The following is a 14,336-nucleotide window of genomic DNA, read 5'->3' as shown; positions in this document are numbered from 1 at the left end:
CAGATCACCTGCATAATCTGAATCAACATAACCAACTGCAAAATGACCAATACCAGAGTCATCTCTCTCAAAGCATAAACCAACATCTCGAGTACCATGGAGATACCTTAATATCCACTTAGCTGCTTGCCAATGCTCTTTACCTGGATTATGCATATATCGACTCACCATGCCAACTGCATGAGCAATATCCGGTCTAGAGCATACCATTGCATACATCAAACTACCAACCAAATTTGCATATGGTATATTTTTCATTTGCAGCTTTTCTTTATCATTTTTAGGACACTGTAGAGAACTCAATTTAAAATGAGGAGCCAAAGGGGTACTAACCGGTTTGGTTGAATCATGAACTCCAAACTTCCGAATCAACTTCTCAAGGTATTGTTTTTTATTCAAACTGACCAAACCTTTCTCTCTATCTCTAGTGATCTCCATGCCAAGGATCTTCTTCGCTTCACCAAGATCCTTCATCTCGAACTCGTTCTTCATTTGTTTCTTCAATTTCTCAATCTCTTCAACATTCTTTGAGGCAATCAACATATCATCAACATATATCAATAAATAAATGAAAGACCCATCTTGCAACTTCTTGAAGTACACACAATGATCATATTGACTTCTAGAATAATTTTGGCCTCTCATAAATTTATCAAACCTCAAATACCATTGCCTTGGAGATTGCTTCAAGCCATAAAGCGATTTCTTCAATTTGCAAAACAAATTTTCCTTCCCTTTCACTATATACCCATCTGGTTGACACATATAAATCTCTTCATTCAAATCACCATGTAGGAAAGCCGTCTTCACATCAAGTTGCACAAGCTCAAGATCATACTGTGCAACAAGAGCTAACATAATGCGAATTGAGGAGTGCTTCACAACCGGAGAAAAGATTTCATTGTAGTCAATGCCCTCCTTTTGTGCATACCCTTTAGCAACTAATCTTGCTTTGAATCTCACATTGCTTTTCTCATCAGCATCTTCCTTCTTGGCATACACCCATTTGCAACCGATAGCTTTCTTGCCCTTAGGCAATTTAGCTAACTCCCAAGTCTTGTTCTTCAAGAGAGAATTCATCTCATCACCCATGGCATTGCACCACCTTTTCTTCTCCTCACTCTCAATAGCTTCCTCAAAATTGGATGGAATCTCATCAGTGATAATAGGAAGAGCAAAAGCAACATAATCACTATACCGAGCTGGCTTGGTAATTTGTCTCCTTCCTCTGTTCTTGGCAATAGACTCTTGAGGTGAAACTTGCTCTTCAACTTGAATAGAATCTTCAAGTTCAACTTCTTCAACATCCTCATGGTCTCCAACTTCTTCACTTGTAGTGGCTTCGACATCAGCGGAAATAGGATTTGAAGTACCAGAGGCAACTTTCTCAAGCTCCACCTGTTGGACATCTTTCACATTTTTCTCAGAGTCTTTGAACATACTTTCTTCATCAAATGTCACATCTCTGCTGATTACAAGTTTTTTCATCTCTGGGCACCACAACCTGTAACCTTTGACACCACTACTAAAACCAAGAAAGATAGCCTTTTTGGCTCTAGGATCAAGTTTATTTTCAGTCACATGAAAATAAGCAGGTGAACCAAAAATACGGATATAGTCATAATCAGAAGAAGATTTTCCAGTCCATACCTCCATTGGTGTCTTACCCTGAATAGCAGCTGAGGGTAACCGGTTGATGATGTGACATGCATAATTAACTGCTTCTGCCCAAAATGACTTGCTTAAACCCGACTGAGACAACATACATCTAACCTTCTCAAGCAAGGTTCGATTCAATCTTTCTGCAACTCCATTTTGTTGTGGAGTTCCCCGAACACTGAAATGTCTCACAATTCCTTCCTCTTTGCAAACTTTAAAGAAAGGATCAGATGTGTATTCACCACCATTATCAGATCTCAAAATCTTAATCTTTCTCCCAGTCTGGTTCTCAACCATTTTCTTCCAACCCAAGAAAATGCTTAACACCTCACTCTTGTGCTTCATAGTGTAGACCCAAGACCTTCTTGAATAATCATCAACAAAGGTCACGAACCAATGTCTACCACTCAAAGATGGAGTCTTTGTAGGACCCCAAACATCCGAATGCACATAATCAAGAATGCCCTTCGTCTGATGTACAGCAGTACCAAACTTCACTCTAGTTTGCTTCCCCAAGACACAATGCTCACAGAAATCAAGCTTACAAGTCATGGCACCTTTTAGAAGACCTTGTTTCACAAGCCCTTGTAGAGCTTTCTCACCGGCATGGCCTAATCTCATATGCCACAATCTAGTAGTATCTGAATCAGATGTGCCCATATTTTCAGAGACTACAGATGCTTCACCTGTCACAGTGCTTCCCTGCAATAAATACAAATGGCCACATCTAGGAGCTTTCATCACAACAAGTGCACCATAAGTAACTTTCAATGTCTGTCCATCTGAATGAAACCTGAAACCCTTGGATTCCAAAGTACCCAAAGAAATAAGATTTTTCTTCAAATTCGGTACATACCGAACACCTGTCAACTCTTTAACCATGCCATCATGCAACTTCAAACGAACTGTACCAATCCCTTTTGTTGTGCAAGGATTGTCATCTCCCATGAACACAACACCACCATCAAACTCTTTCAAGCTTGAAAACCAATCCTTGTGAGGAGTCATATGATGAGTACAACCCGTATCCAACACCCACTTAGTAGCACAATCAAATGATGAGGAAGTGGTTAAAGCAAAATCAGAAAAATCTGTTTCAACCTCAGCAACATTAGCTTCAGAACTTTCTTTGCCTTTGGTCTTCAATTTAGGACAATCTTTCTTCCAATGACCCTTATTATGACAAAAGGCACATTCATCCCTTTCCAAAGGTTTTCTACCTTTAGAGTTTCCTCTAGGTCGAGACTGTGATTTTTTCCTGCTAGAAGATGACCTCCTCTCCGATGATCTACCTCTAACAAATAAAGCTTCAGAGGTACTATCATGATTTTTATCTCTATGCCTCATTTCATAATTCATCAAGGCATTTGACACATCTTCAAATTTCACAGTTTCTTTACCATGCATAATAGTGGTAACAAAATGCTCATAAGAGTCCGGCAATGAATTCAACAATATTAAGGCTTTATCTTCATCCTTAATATCCTCATCTAAATTTAACAAGTCGGCAATCAACTTATTAAAAGCATCAAGGTGTCTAATCATTTTTGTACCTTCTTTGTATTGGAAGCGGTAGAGCTTTTTCTTCAAGTGTAGCCGGTTCTCTGCACTCTTCGTCATATACTTGTCTTCCAATTTTTGCCACAACACACTTGCTACTGTCTCCCGCATCACAAAATACTTCTGAGTTTTTGCAAGGCACAACCGAATTGAAGAGCAAGCCCACAAATTTAATTTCTCCCATTCCGGCTTCGACATAGCTTCCGGCTTCTCTCCCAAAGCGGCAAGTAGATCTTGTTGAGCCAACACATCTTTGACCTCACATTGCCACATCCCGAAGTTGTTTGTGCCATCAAACTTTTTCACTTCGAACTTTGCATTTTGCACCGTCGTTCTTGCAAACCCGGAGGTGCTTCCAAAAGGATTCTCATCTTGCCCGTCTGACATCTTTGGCAACTAGACAGTACCCAAGAGCAACTAGTGCTCTGATACCAATTGTTGTGCTAGGACCGCACCAAACCTTATGGAACCAACTCTTGATAACCCGCAGGAAATATATCAAATGAAATGCAAGAACAAAATATTAAATAACACCAAGATTTTAACGAGGTTCCTCAACAGTCAGTGTAACTGGAGTACGTCCTCGGAGCAGTAGGAGCTCACCCAATAATCCACTATCAACCAAATGGGAGTTTACAAAGTGTTGGCAATCTCACAACCCAAAAGCCCAATACACCCAATAGCTCTCACACACCAAAGAAACAAATAGAGAAAGAAATATAATGAATAATTTTTCTCTATACATATAGCTCAAGGCTATTACTACAACAATTACTTTGGTTGATGATTACTAATCAAATGAAGCAGCAGCTTCTTCTTCTGTTTGGACTCACTGCAACTCTCCCTTGCTCTCTACAAAAAAAACTCTTGGTTCTCTCTTGTTTTCATCAAACCGAAATGAGCTCTCACTTTTTTTCTATTTGCTTCAAAGGCAACTTGTACCCATATTGAACCAACACCCACGGGTGTTGAAGAGAACAAAAAACCTTTTCCCTATTTTCCTCCCCAAAACAAGAAAAGGTGTTGTCCACCTTCTTTCTTTATAATTTTTTATAGCCAAAAGTTGTTTGGATTTTTGTGTAGCCGAAAGCATTTGCAAGTTGGCCACTATCCAACAATGGCACCCCCCATGAGCTCAACTGCATGTATAACGTAGGCGCAAATTGGGCTTGCTTCTGTAGGGTTTGAGGCTTCCAGCAGGGTAATCAGATTGCGGACGCTTTCTTCGTTGTGAAAACAACAAAGAACACAAAATTTTCCTGAGTTTCTTGGCATGGATTGGATACTTCTGAGGCGAAAAGATTTGGTTGATGCTCCTAACCGTATTTGAGGATTGTATGAGAATCGTAGCAATGGTGTTACGACCATGGTTATCCCCAACATCGACAACACAATTTGAAGAAAAGTTTGATCATCAATGGCCTACAATTAACATATTAAGAATCAAAATCAGTTGATATTATATATAGAGTCTAATTAATTAGGAAGTAGGAGATATGGTTAAGAAGTGGTGACACTTGTAGAAAAATAATGGAGGACGAAGTGTATAATTACCTTTCTAGAGTGCTAATAACAATTCTAAAATAATTATGAAAAAAAAGTAGTTAATTACCTTCGAGTTCCTCCATTGATTTAAAAGAGTAGTCTCAATTATACCCTTGGTACTCATCGCCATGCTAAGCATTAAACTATTCTTCTAAGCATTAAACTATTCTTCAACCCAAATTTGCACCACAATGCAGCTGCCGTAATTCCCACAATCTTCGTAAAATACGACACGGTAATAAGAATCTGAAGTTCAGAAAAGCTCACCCAATCACTAATCGAATACACATCTACGCTGTAGCCAATGCGAAAAAAGAACATTGGCAGAAGAAATTCGGAGACCAAGGTTTCAGTCTTGTGGACTAATGTTGTTCCAAGAGGCGGTCCTTCTGGTATGACTAACCCTAGAATTACAGCACCCATAGTAGCCGTTGCGCCTAAGGAGTCACAGATAAATGCCATGACTAAAACCCCAAGTTGTATCGCAACTACGTAAACTTCCTTTACTTCCTCTCCGTCTGGGGTATTGCTGATAATCCACAGGATAATGGGGCGTATGATATAGACAGCAAAGATTATCAATGCCAAGAAGGTAAGAAAACCCTGAACTCCATGGCTTGATATATTTTGTTGCATCATTATGAGATAAAATGTTGTTAAGGTCCATTGGATCACATCGTTGACAATGGCGGTGGACATGGCGAATTGGCCCAACTCAGAAGTCATAAGGCTGAGATCATCCAGGGCCTGAGCTATGACCGGAAAAAAGGAGAAAGATATAAAAACAGTCATAAAGTACTTGAAGTATTTTCCCTTGGGACTGTTAGGGAATCCATGAATGGCGCTGCCTAGCAGGTAGAGGAGGCTTAAGGTGACCACAGAAGGTAAAAAGGACGCAACAAGACCTACTTTAATAGAGTCTTGTGCCGTCCTTCTGATGAGGGATAAGTCATATTTCAATGTGACTATAAATATGGAGTATATAGCGGCGAGCATAGCCATTGTGTCAAAAAGTGGGTTCACTTTGGCTGCGAACAGTTTGTCCTCGAGTGGCCTTTTGCCCCCAAAAAGGGAGGACCCCAAGATAATACCACTCTAGAAAAACAAGCAAACTTTATTAGAAACAATGTGTGTGTGTGTGTGTGTGTGAGACCATGACCATACAAGGTTCAAATCTCATGAACAACAACTCGGAAAACGTACCAGGAGAATGCAGAAAAATTTGGTTTGTCCCAATGGCTTGAGAAAATAATAGAGAAATCGAGAAATAAGAACAACTTTGATGATTATGGCTAAGGTTAGAGCGAATGGATCGCCTAAGGGATTATATCCAAACCAAATGCCTTTGTTGTCAACGGGCTGATATGGTATACAATATTCATCTGGCAATAGTCCAATTGTTTGTGTGACATTGTTCATTTTGTCTATTTTGTACCTCCCCAATGGATCACAGATGCAACAACTATCGATCCCATGCCGCCATCTCAGTAATATTCACGGAAATCATCGGAAAGGGTGGTTGTCAGTGAAACGCAGGCGTTAAGAAGACTCGAACGAGCCCCCGCAGCCGGTAGAATTCAAGTTGAGAAATCTCATGCAGTATTGGAATAATTGGCAGTTGTGTCTCAATTACCGTTTAGTGGTTTTTGGCATGAGGCATTGAAGTAAGAGATAGTAGGGCAACGTACGAAACGTGATTTGGTAGTTTTTGGCGGTTATATGGCGCGCCCTTCTGCTGTAAGAAAGTCGTTAATCGTTATAGAGGGTATAATAGTTTTCAATCTCTTGGTACAAGGTGACGAGATGCAACTAAATTAAGAGAGTTGGTTAATTACGTTATCGGAACAGCTTTCTATTTTTTATTTGTATTAAGAAAGTTAACATCCATGCATGTTGGAGTTTGTTTAAGCTCATGAATGTGCATGATCTGTAATTTGCTTATGTTTAGTTTGTTTAAGCCTTTTACGTGCATAAGTCCACAAGGCAATTTAAAACATGTTGAAAACCATGCTATACAAGTTGAAAATCATGTCATCCAACAATAACAAATTTGACAACACCACCATCCTTACGTCTTAACTTTTGACTAAACCATGTAGGAATTCAAACCCACAACTTCTACAGCAATGAGAATGTTTTAGGGCGTTTTAGGGCTTTTCCTCCATCTTAGGTCCATTTATTTAATGCCCTGACGAAACAATACTTCGGCCTCTTCACAAATGCCATTGTTCTGTTCGTAGCCCCATTGCTTGACATTCAGTTTGACACGGGTCGATACCCATAATTCAACGACCCAAATGGAAATCACATCAAAATCGATCTCAATAATATAAATCTGATGTTACAACTAATTCGTGATTCCGTGGGTGACAGCACGAGAGAGCTTCCATTTGGCATCGGCAGAAGTGGTCGTTTTGGTCGCGGCGTGGTTGTTGGTGGACGGTGACCGGTGTTGGTGGCATAGTTGCTAGTTAGTTGCCCATTTTTGTTTGTTTATAAATATTAAACTTAAGTGGTGAGTGAAGTTAGACATGTGTAAGTACCAAGTAGTGAGTGAAGTCGCATTCTTCACACCATTAAGTTTAGTGTTTTTTTTTACTACATGTTTCATTCTTTTACTAAATCAAGTCGCATTTTCAGATTAATTGGCACTAGGCCTATCAGGGCAATTTCGAAACTTAATTGTGTGGGGTAGTAAAATACAATAAACTTTGAGAAGGGATGTAACAGTTATCCTTGCCTACATATATACTAGTATCTTACCACACGTCTATTCATGTGGCAATTGGCATATTTTTATTGTTTTAATTTTTTTTTTACATATTTAGATATGATTATTTTTCTTAAAATATTATTTTGAAAAAAAATCAATCTAACCACTCGCAGTCCCACTACGTTTTTTTTTGGGGGGGGGTGTTTTAGTGTCTTTATTTTTTTCAAATCCTAATAAGATAAAGGTAATTTGGGTATTATGAAAGTTTCACTTTTTTGGCCTTCCCTTTGTATATGTTAACGCAGTGACACGTTCCAATCCTGGTGTCTGAAGGATAACAAGATGGTCATGTGTTGGCCGACACTCGAGGGTGACGCAAGCCATTTAATGAATGCATATGCCGAAAACATGTAAAACATGCATATAAATTTCGCGCATAACAACGCAAAGTAGTAATCAAGTACAAACCTTAATAAAATATAATGTTCAATTGCCAAACATTTAAAAGTGATAATGTATGACATATTCAGAGCATACTACTAATTCGAAATACAAGTGGAAGGAATATTAGAAAGTGTGATTACAAGAGGAATGGGTCCTATACTGAGAGGGCTCAAAGATACCAGTATGGGAGTGCCTTGATGCCAAGATTGTATGCCTCGATTATAAATCCTGAGGGGGCACAAAATAAAACATGAGTGGACCAAGTTTATATATATATATATATATATATATATATTAATACTAAAACAATTATACATCAACGTACTAACCCCCAGTTTAGAAAACTCATATAGCATAATAAGTAATAGGTTTTCCGAAAACCCTAGCATGCCATAAAACTTCATAAAACATATATTATATATAATGTGCTTAGTAGTGGTATCAAAATCGCCCGAAGGCAGTATCATTCACCCGTAGCCCTACATCACCCGATCGAAGCCATATAATGATATCATTCCCCAGTAGGCAAGACTAAATCTTCATTTGCCCGAAGGCAGTATCATTCGCCCGTAGGCAGATCGTATGAGCAACCACTAAATAAGCACATAAAAACATGAACATAATATTTCCAAAATATATGTATATATCTCAACGGAGCTCAATAGCTCAAACATCATATCTTAAATCATATTCATGAATATCTCAATAAGCATAAATCCAGTGAAGCATGACATTTCATAAAGCATGAATCCAATCTTCTCATAAACGTTTCATAAAACGTATCCATAAAATCATGTTTTTCGATGTCCTGAATCCGTTTATGACATTCGTTTCCTGAAATTCAATTGTTTTAGTATAGTTTTATTAATCGGTCACTTTATGTGCTTAGGTGCGTTTGTTAGTGGCGTTTCCATCCTACCTAGTTCGAACGGCTCTTCGGAGACAGAGTATCGGTGAGTGGACCAAATTGCATAATTTTACTATTCGGACATCGAGATGGCCACTTGTTGGCCGACACCCAAGGGTGACGCAAGCCATTTGATGAATGCATATGTCAAGAACATGTGAAAACATGCATATAAATTTCACGCATAACTACGCAATATAATATTCAAATACAACCTTAACAAAATATTATAATAAGTTCAACTGTCAACAAAATAATAGTGATAATGCATGACATGTTCAGAGCATACGCATTCATCAAATGGCTTGCGTCACCCTTGGGTGTCGGCCATCACATGGCAATCACGATGTGCTTCAGACATCGAGATCGGGGCGTGTCACACAAGGTTATTTCCAGCCCCTCAAAACGATGCAGGCCTAAGTAAATGCCAGACCAAGGCCTATAGAAAGAAGAAAATATCAAGGCCCATAGGAATAAAGGATGACCAAGATGTAACATCCCACATCGACCAACAAAGAGGGGGTGATGTGCCTTATATGTACATGTCCATCTCCATATAGCACGAGGCATTTTGGGAACTCACTGGTTTCGGGTTCCATTGGAACTTCGAAGTTAAGCGAGTTCGGGCGAGAGCATTCCAAGGATGGGTAACCCACTGGAAAGTTCTCGTGTGAGTTCCCAGAAACAAAACTGTGAAGGCATGGCCGGGCCCAAAACGGACAATATCATGCTATGGCGGAGTTGAGCTTGGGATGTGACAGAATGGTATCATAGCCACTCTGCCGTTCGGTGCGAGTGTGCTGACGAGGACGTCGAGCCCCTAAAGGGGTGGATTGTAACATCTCACATCGACCAACAGAGAGAGGGTGATGTGCCTTATATGTACATGCCCACTTCCATATCGCACGAGGCTTTTTGGGAACTCACTGGCTTCGAGTTCCATCGAAACTCCGAAGTTAAGTGAGTTCGGGCGAGAGCATTCCTAGGATGGGTGACCTGGGAAGTTCTTGTGTGAGTTCCCGAAAACAAAACCGTGAGGGCGTGGTCGAGGCCTAAAGCGGACAATATCTTGCTACGACGGAGCCGAGACTGAGATGTGACACAAGACCTCAGGAGTTAAGAGAAGACAACTGATTGACACATGATAGACTATCTATGAAGTGCTAGGTAAAGTGTTGGGCATGCAGTGCTGGGTGAAGTGCTGGGTGAAGTGTTAGGTGGACCAGGATGTTCTACCGAGGCCACTTCTTTACCGAGACCACCAAAGGGATGCTCTAATTAGACCACTAGACCAGGATGTTCCACCAAACCAAAATGGTGTAATAAGACCACCATACCAGGATGCTTTATCAAGGCCACCAGAGCAATGTTAGGCTTAGCACTCCACGTACAGTGCTAGGAATGCAATGCTAGGTAGAGTGCTACACAGTCGGTCACCTCCCTGAATGCTCTACGGACCTACTACATGAATTCACGTTGATCAAGACTAGATATTCCTTTTATCTCAGATCACTCATTTGACCTTTCTTAGGAAGGTGGGCCTTTTGCCTAAGAGAGAGCAGAGAAAAGAGAGATGCTAACTGGGTGGAGACCTACATGTCTTGGTCTTCTCCATGAGCTATTTTTTAGCCATGCTCAAATAGTATTTTGTAATCTCAAGCAAATATATATACAATTTACAATGGACGTAACCCGTTTATGGTGAACCACTATGTATCTTTGTGTTCATCTTACTATTATTTTTTATAATATCTTTTAAATTAACTTTGAGATTAGTGAGTTTCAATCCACCCGCACCTGAGTTTGACCTATAAATTTTGAGTGTTAATAGTAAAATAATTAAAACAAAACAAACTCACATCGGTAGTTACTAATCATTTTTTTATTCTTTAAAACTATAAAATGTAAATTAAGTTTATTTTTTGCCACGCTATAGTCCAATATAAAGTCTTTGAAAAGTCAAAGATTGACTGAAAATTTGATTGACTTCTAACTTTTCCAAAAACGTTCCCCCTGTAGATTTACCAGACTAGGGATTTGGTTAAAATTATAAGAACATGTCCTGCGCCACTATATAGTTCCCTGCCACAAGAAAGGCCATAAATCTGAAAATTTTAATTACAAAATAATGGAGAAAGAAAAAGGAATAATGGGAAAACAGAAAACAAGCTACAATTAAAACCGAGTCATCATCCTATACAAAAAGAAGCTAGCTAGTAGCAACAATTTCTAATCTCCAAAGTTGCACCTTCTAACTAGAAAAAAAAATTACTGAAAGCAATTTCACTGCCTCCATCAATTAACATGACTTGTACCAGCAATATCTTCAACCATATATTGGCGAAATTGCAGCATACAATTCCAGAAAAAACAACTTCCTCTATATTAGGTTAACAAAGGTTTAGTGCCCGTCGAACTTAGGTTTAGTGCCCGTCGAACTTAGTCCACTTTCCGACTCTTTTCTGGACACACTTCGAAATGCTCCAAACCCTAATTCTATGCTTTCTTGTATCACCAACACATTTACCGTCCCACCACAAAAATCCGAGGAAGCAACAATGTCGCCGATCACTCCCAATTCTGCATTCTCCACAAACGCTGCCATTTCTTCGTCCCTCAATGTCATATCTGAATGCCGTCTCCCCACCATGACAAGGTCATATTCCCCCTGCGAGTTCATAACCGCATCCATAAGTTGTACTCCGTCATGCACTTCAATTTCCCGCCATAACAACATATGATTCCCCATGTTTTTGAGCCTAAAATCGTTCACCAACGCCTCATCCAGCTTTGCCTCCTGCAGCTCGGCTTCTTTCCCTTCTTTTGATGTACTCTGAAGTGTTATCCTGAACACCGTGATGCCAACATTGGGGTTGCAAGACATGCGTTCCGCGTAGGCTAAGACCTCGCGGTCGTCTGCCCCCCCAACGAAAAACACAGCCACGTTGAAAGAGAAGTGGGGCAAGCTCATCCGACAGGACAAGCCTTTGTCGACTAGGATCCCCACCGTACACGGTGAGTATGATTGCACATTGGCGTTGAATTGGCGTATGCCAGCGGTCATACTTGGACCAACAATACCCTGGTAGTTTTCATGAAACGTTATGATGATCAACGGCACAAACTTGTCATCAGCTAGACGGAAAAGGGTCTCATGCATGCTTTTATATGGCGAGATCATAGTGTAAGGTTGGCTTATGACTGGTCCACCCGCAGTTTTTGAGTACTTGTCGAAGGCTCTTATTATTTGATGAGTGGTTGTGTTTTTGGAGCACAATTTGTTCCTCTTGTCATTACTATGGCAAGGGAGTAATAGTGGTGCAGCACAACCAATGAGCTCGACTGCGTGAACAATGTAGGCGCAAATGGGGCTTGATTCTGTCGGGTTTGAGGCTTCGAGGAGGGTTATGATATTGGGGACACTTTCTTCATTGTGGACGCAACATAGAAGGCGAAACATTTCAGACTTGTTGCTTGGCATTGACTGGATGTTTCTGAATCGGGGAAGTATGGATTTGGATGCTCCGAAAGGTTTGTATAAGTATCGTACCAATGGTGTTACAATCATGGTAATCCCAAGAGAAGACAACACCAGTTGGGTAAAACATTGGTCATCTATGGCCTGCAATTAATAAAAATTTGGGACCTGAATTAATCGTTTAATGAAAGGTTAAAGAGGACTATTATAAACAATAATATCACCAATATGCCAACTAATTGGTTGAGTTGGCAAGGATCGTTCTCTTTGCTAGGCAAAGGCCTAGATTCGAGTCTCGCTAACTACAACCCCTAACGATCTCAGATTCAAATAATTTTTTGTAAGGATGATCTCCAAAAACATATTAAGAAATTGAACAATTCTCGTTAGAAAGTTTGGACGATAAAGATATATTATTCGCAAGGGGTGAATATGTGGAGTGAATGCAAGTATTATATGTCGTTAAATGAGGTATAAATGGTAACAATCATTATTAATTACCTTTAATTCCCGCCAATGAGTATAAACGATAAGCTCGATTATACCCTTTGTACTCATCATTAAGCTCAGCAAGATACTATTCTTGAATCTGATTTTGCAGCACCATGCAATCACTGTACCTCCCACGATCTTTGCAACGTATGACACAACAATCAGAAGCTGAAGTTTGGTAAAACTCGTCCAATCTTCAACGGAGTAGACATTAATGTCAAAGCCAATGCGGAAAAAGAACAATGGAAGAAGAAATTCGGAGACCACGTATTCAGTCTTGTGTACGATTGCTGAACCAAGAGGCGGTCCATTTGGAATGACTAATCCCAGTAGTATGGGACCATAGGTAGACCTCATGCCTATGGTATCAGATATGAATGACATAACTAGAACCCCAAGCTGTAGTGCAATGACATAACTTTCCTTGACTTCTTTTCCTTGTGGTGTAACTTTGATGATCAATTTTATAACTGGCCGTATGACGAAAATAGTGAAGAATATCATCCCCAGTAAGCAAGCACAAGTCTTAAATCCATTGTTTATAGTTTTCTGAGCGTGTATAAGATGCGCTGCTGCGAAGGTCCACTGGACTATTTCATTCATGGCCGCGGAGGACATAGTAAGTTGTCCCAACTCCGAAGTCATAAGGTTGAGTTCATCCAAGGCCTCAAGTACGACTGGAAAATAAGTGAATGACAAAGAAATGGAAACGAAGAAAAGGAAAAACTTTCCTCCTTTGATTCCAGGAATGGTTCGGCCTATCGTGAAAACAGTGCTTGAGGTGATTGCTGATGGAAAGAGAAATGTCACTAGACCAATCTTCCAGGCCTTCTTCGCCATCCTTTTGACCATGTTTACATCAAATTTTACCGTGGCTAGGAATAAGGAGTATATTACGCCGAGATGAGCAATTGTTTCAAACAATGGAACCTCTTTTACTCCGAAAAGTATTTTGTCCTTGAATGCCTTGTTGTACCCTAACAGGGAAGGCCCCAAGATAATGCCAGCCTGAAACAATGAAAGCAATCAAAAGAAAGAAGGGTTCCAGTTAATTTGTCACGTGACCAAAGAAACTTAAGAAAAAAATAGTGAAAGCAAAGAAGAATTAATTAGCTGAGATTAGCTCTTCGTCAATTGTCGATTGTAACTCTGCAAGGCACTAACCATTCCCAAAAGAAAAAAAATACCACTGCACCCAAATAAACTCCCACTGGTCCCCTCTTTGACAAGACTTATTAATAACAAGAACAAATAGAAAAAAAGAAAAGATATAAGCGGGGACTAGGCCAACACCCGCATAGAAGAGTAAATTAGCAAAAACGATAAGTAGGACTAAAACAAAAACATACCAGGAGATTGCAGACATATCTGGTTTGTCCCAAGGGTCTTAGAAAACAATAAAGCAGTGTAGAGGTGAGAACGACGAGGATGATTTGCGCCAGACTTAGAGGATACGGATAATCTAAAGGATTATCTCCTGCCCAAATGCCTTTGGAGGCATTCTGTTCAAATGGTAGACAATGAGCTTTTGATCCCAT

General features: G+C 39.9%; 1 protein-coding gene across 1 annotated transcript; it reads right to left on the bottom strand.

The window, feature by feature from the left end:
* Positions 1-4,902: 4,902 nt before the first annotated feature.
* Positions 4,903-14,336, bottom strand: LOC114825898 (cation/H(+) antiporter 15-like). Its single transcript, XM_029104945.1, has 4 exons — positions 14,148-14,336; positions 12,808-13,806; positions 11,356-12,450; positions 4,903-5,859 (listed from the first exon to the last, which is right to left on the bottom strand). Exons 1-4 carry the CDS (start codon positions 14,334-14,336, stop codon positions 4,903-4,905), a joined length of 3,240 nt encoding a protein of 1,079 aa, XP_028960778.1.

Source organism: Malus domestica, chromosome 07 (assembly GCF_042453785.1).
Source record: "Malus domestica chromosome 07, GDT2T_hap1".
Classification (NCBI taxonomy): domain Eukaryota; kingdom Viridiplantae; phylum Streptophyta; class Magnoliopsida; order Rosales; family Rosaceae; genus Malus; species Malus domestica.
The sequence above is the reverse complement of the archived record's forward strand: the minus strand, read 5'-3'. Positions and strand labels throughout refer to the sequence as shown.

Coding starts and splice junctions, on each gene's coding strand:
- LOC114825898 (XM_029104945.1), bottom strand. CDS start 14,336: ATGGGATCAAAAGCTCATTGTCTACCATTTGAACAGAATGCCTCCAAA. Junction 12,451..12,807: donor CTCATTGGCGGGAATTAAAG/GTAATTAATAAT, acceptor TATTAATTGCAG/GCCATAGATGACCAATGTTT. Junction 5,860..11,355: donor CGGATTTTTGTGGTGGGACG/GTAAATGTGTTG, acceptor TTGTTTTTCTAG/AGTGGTATTATCTTGGGGTC.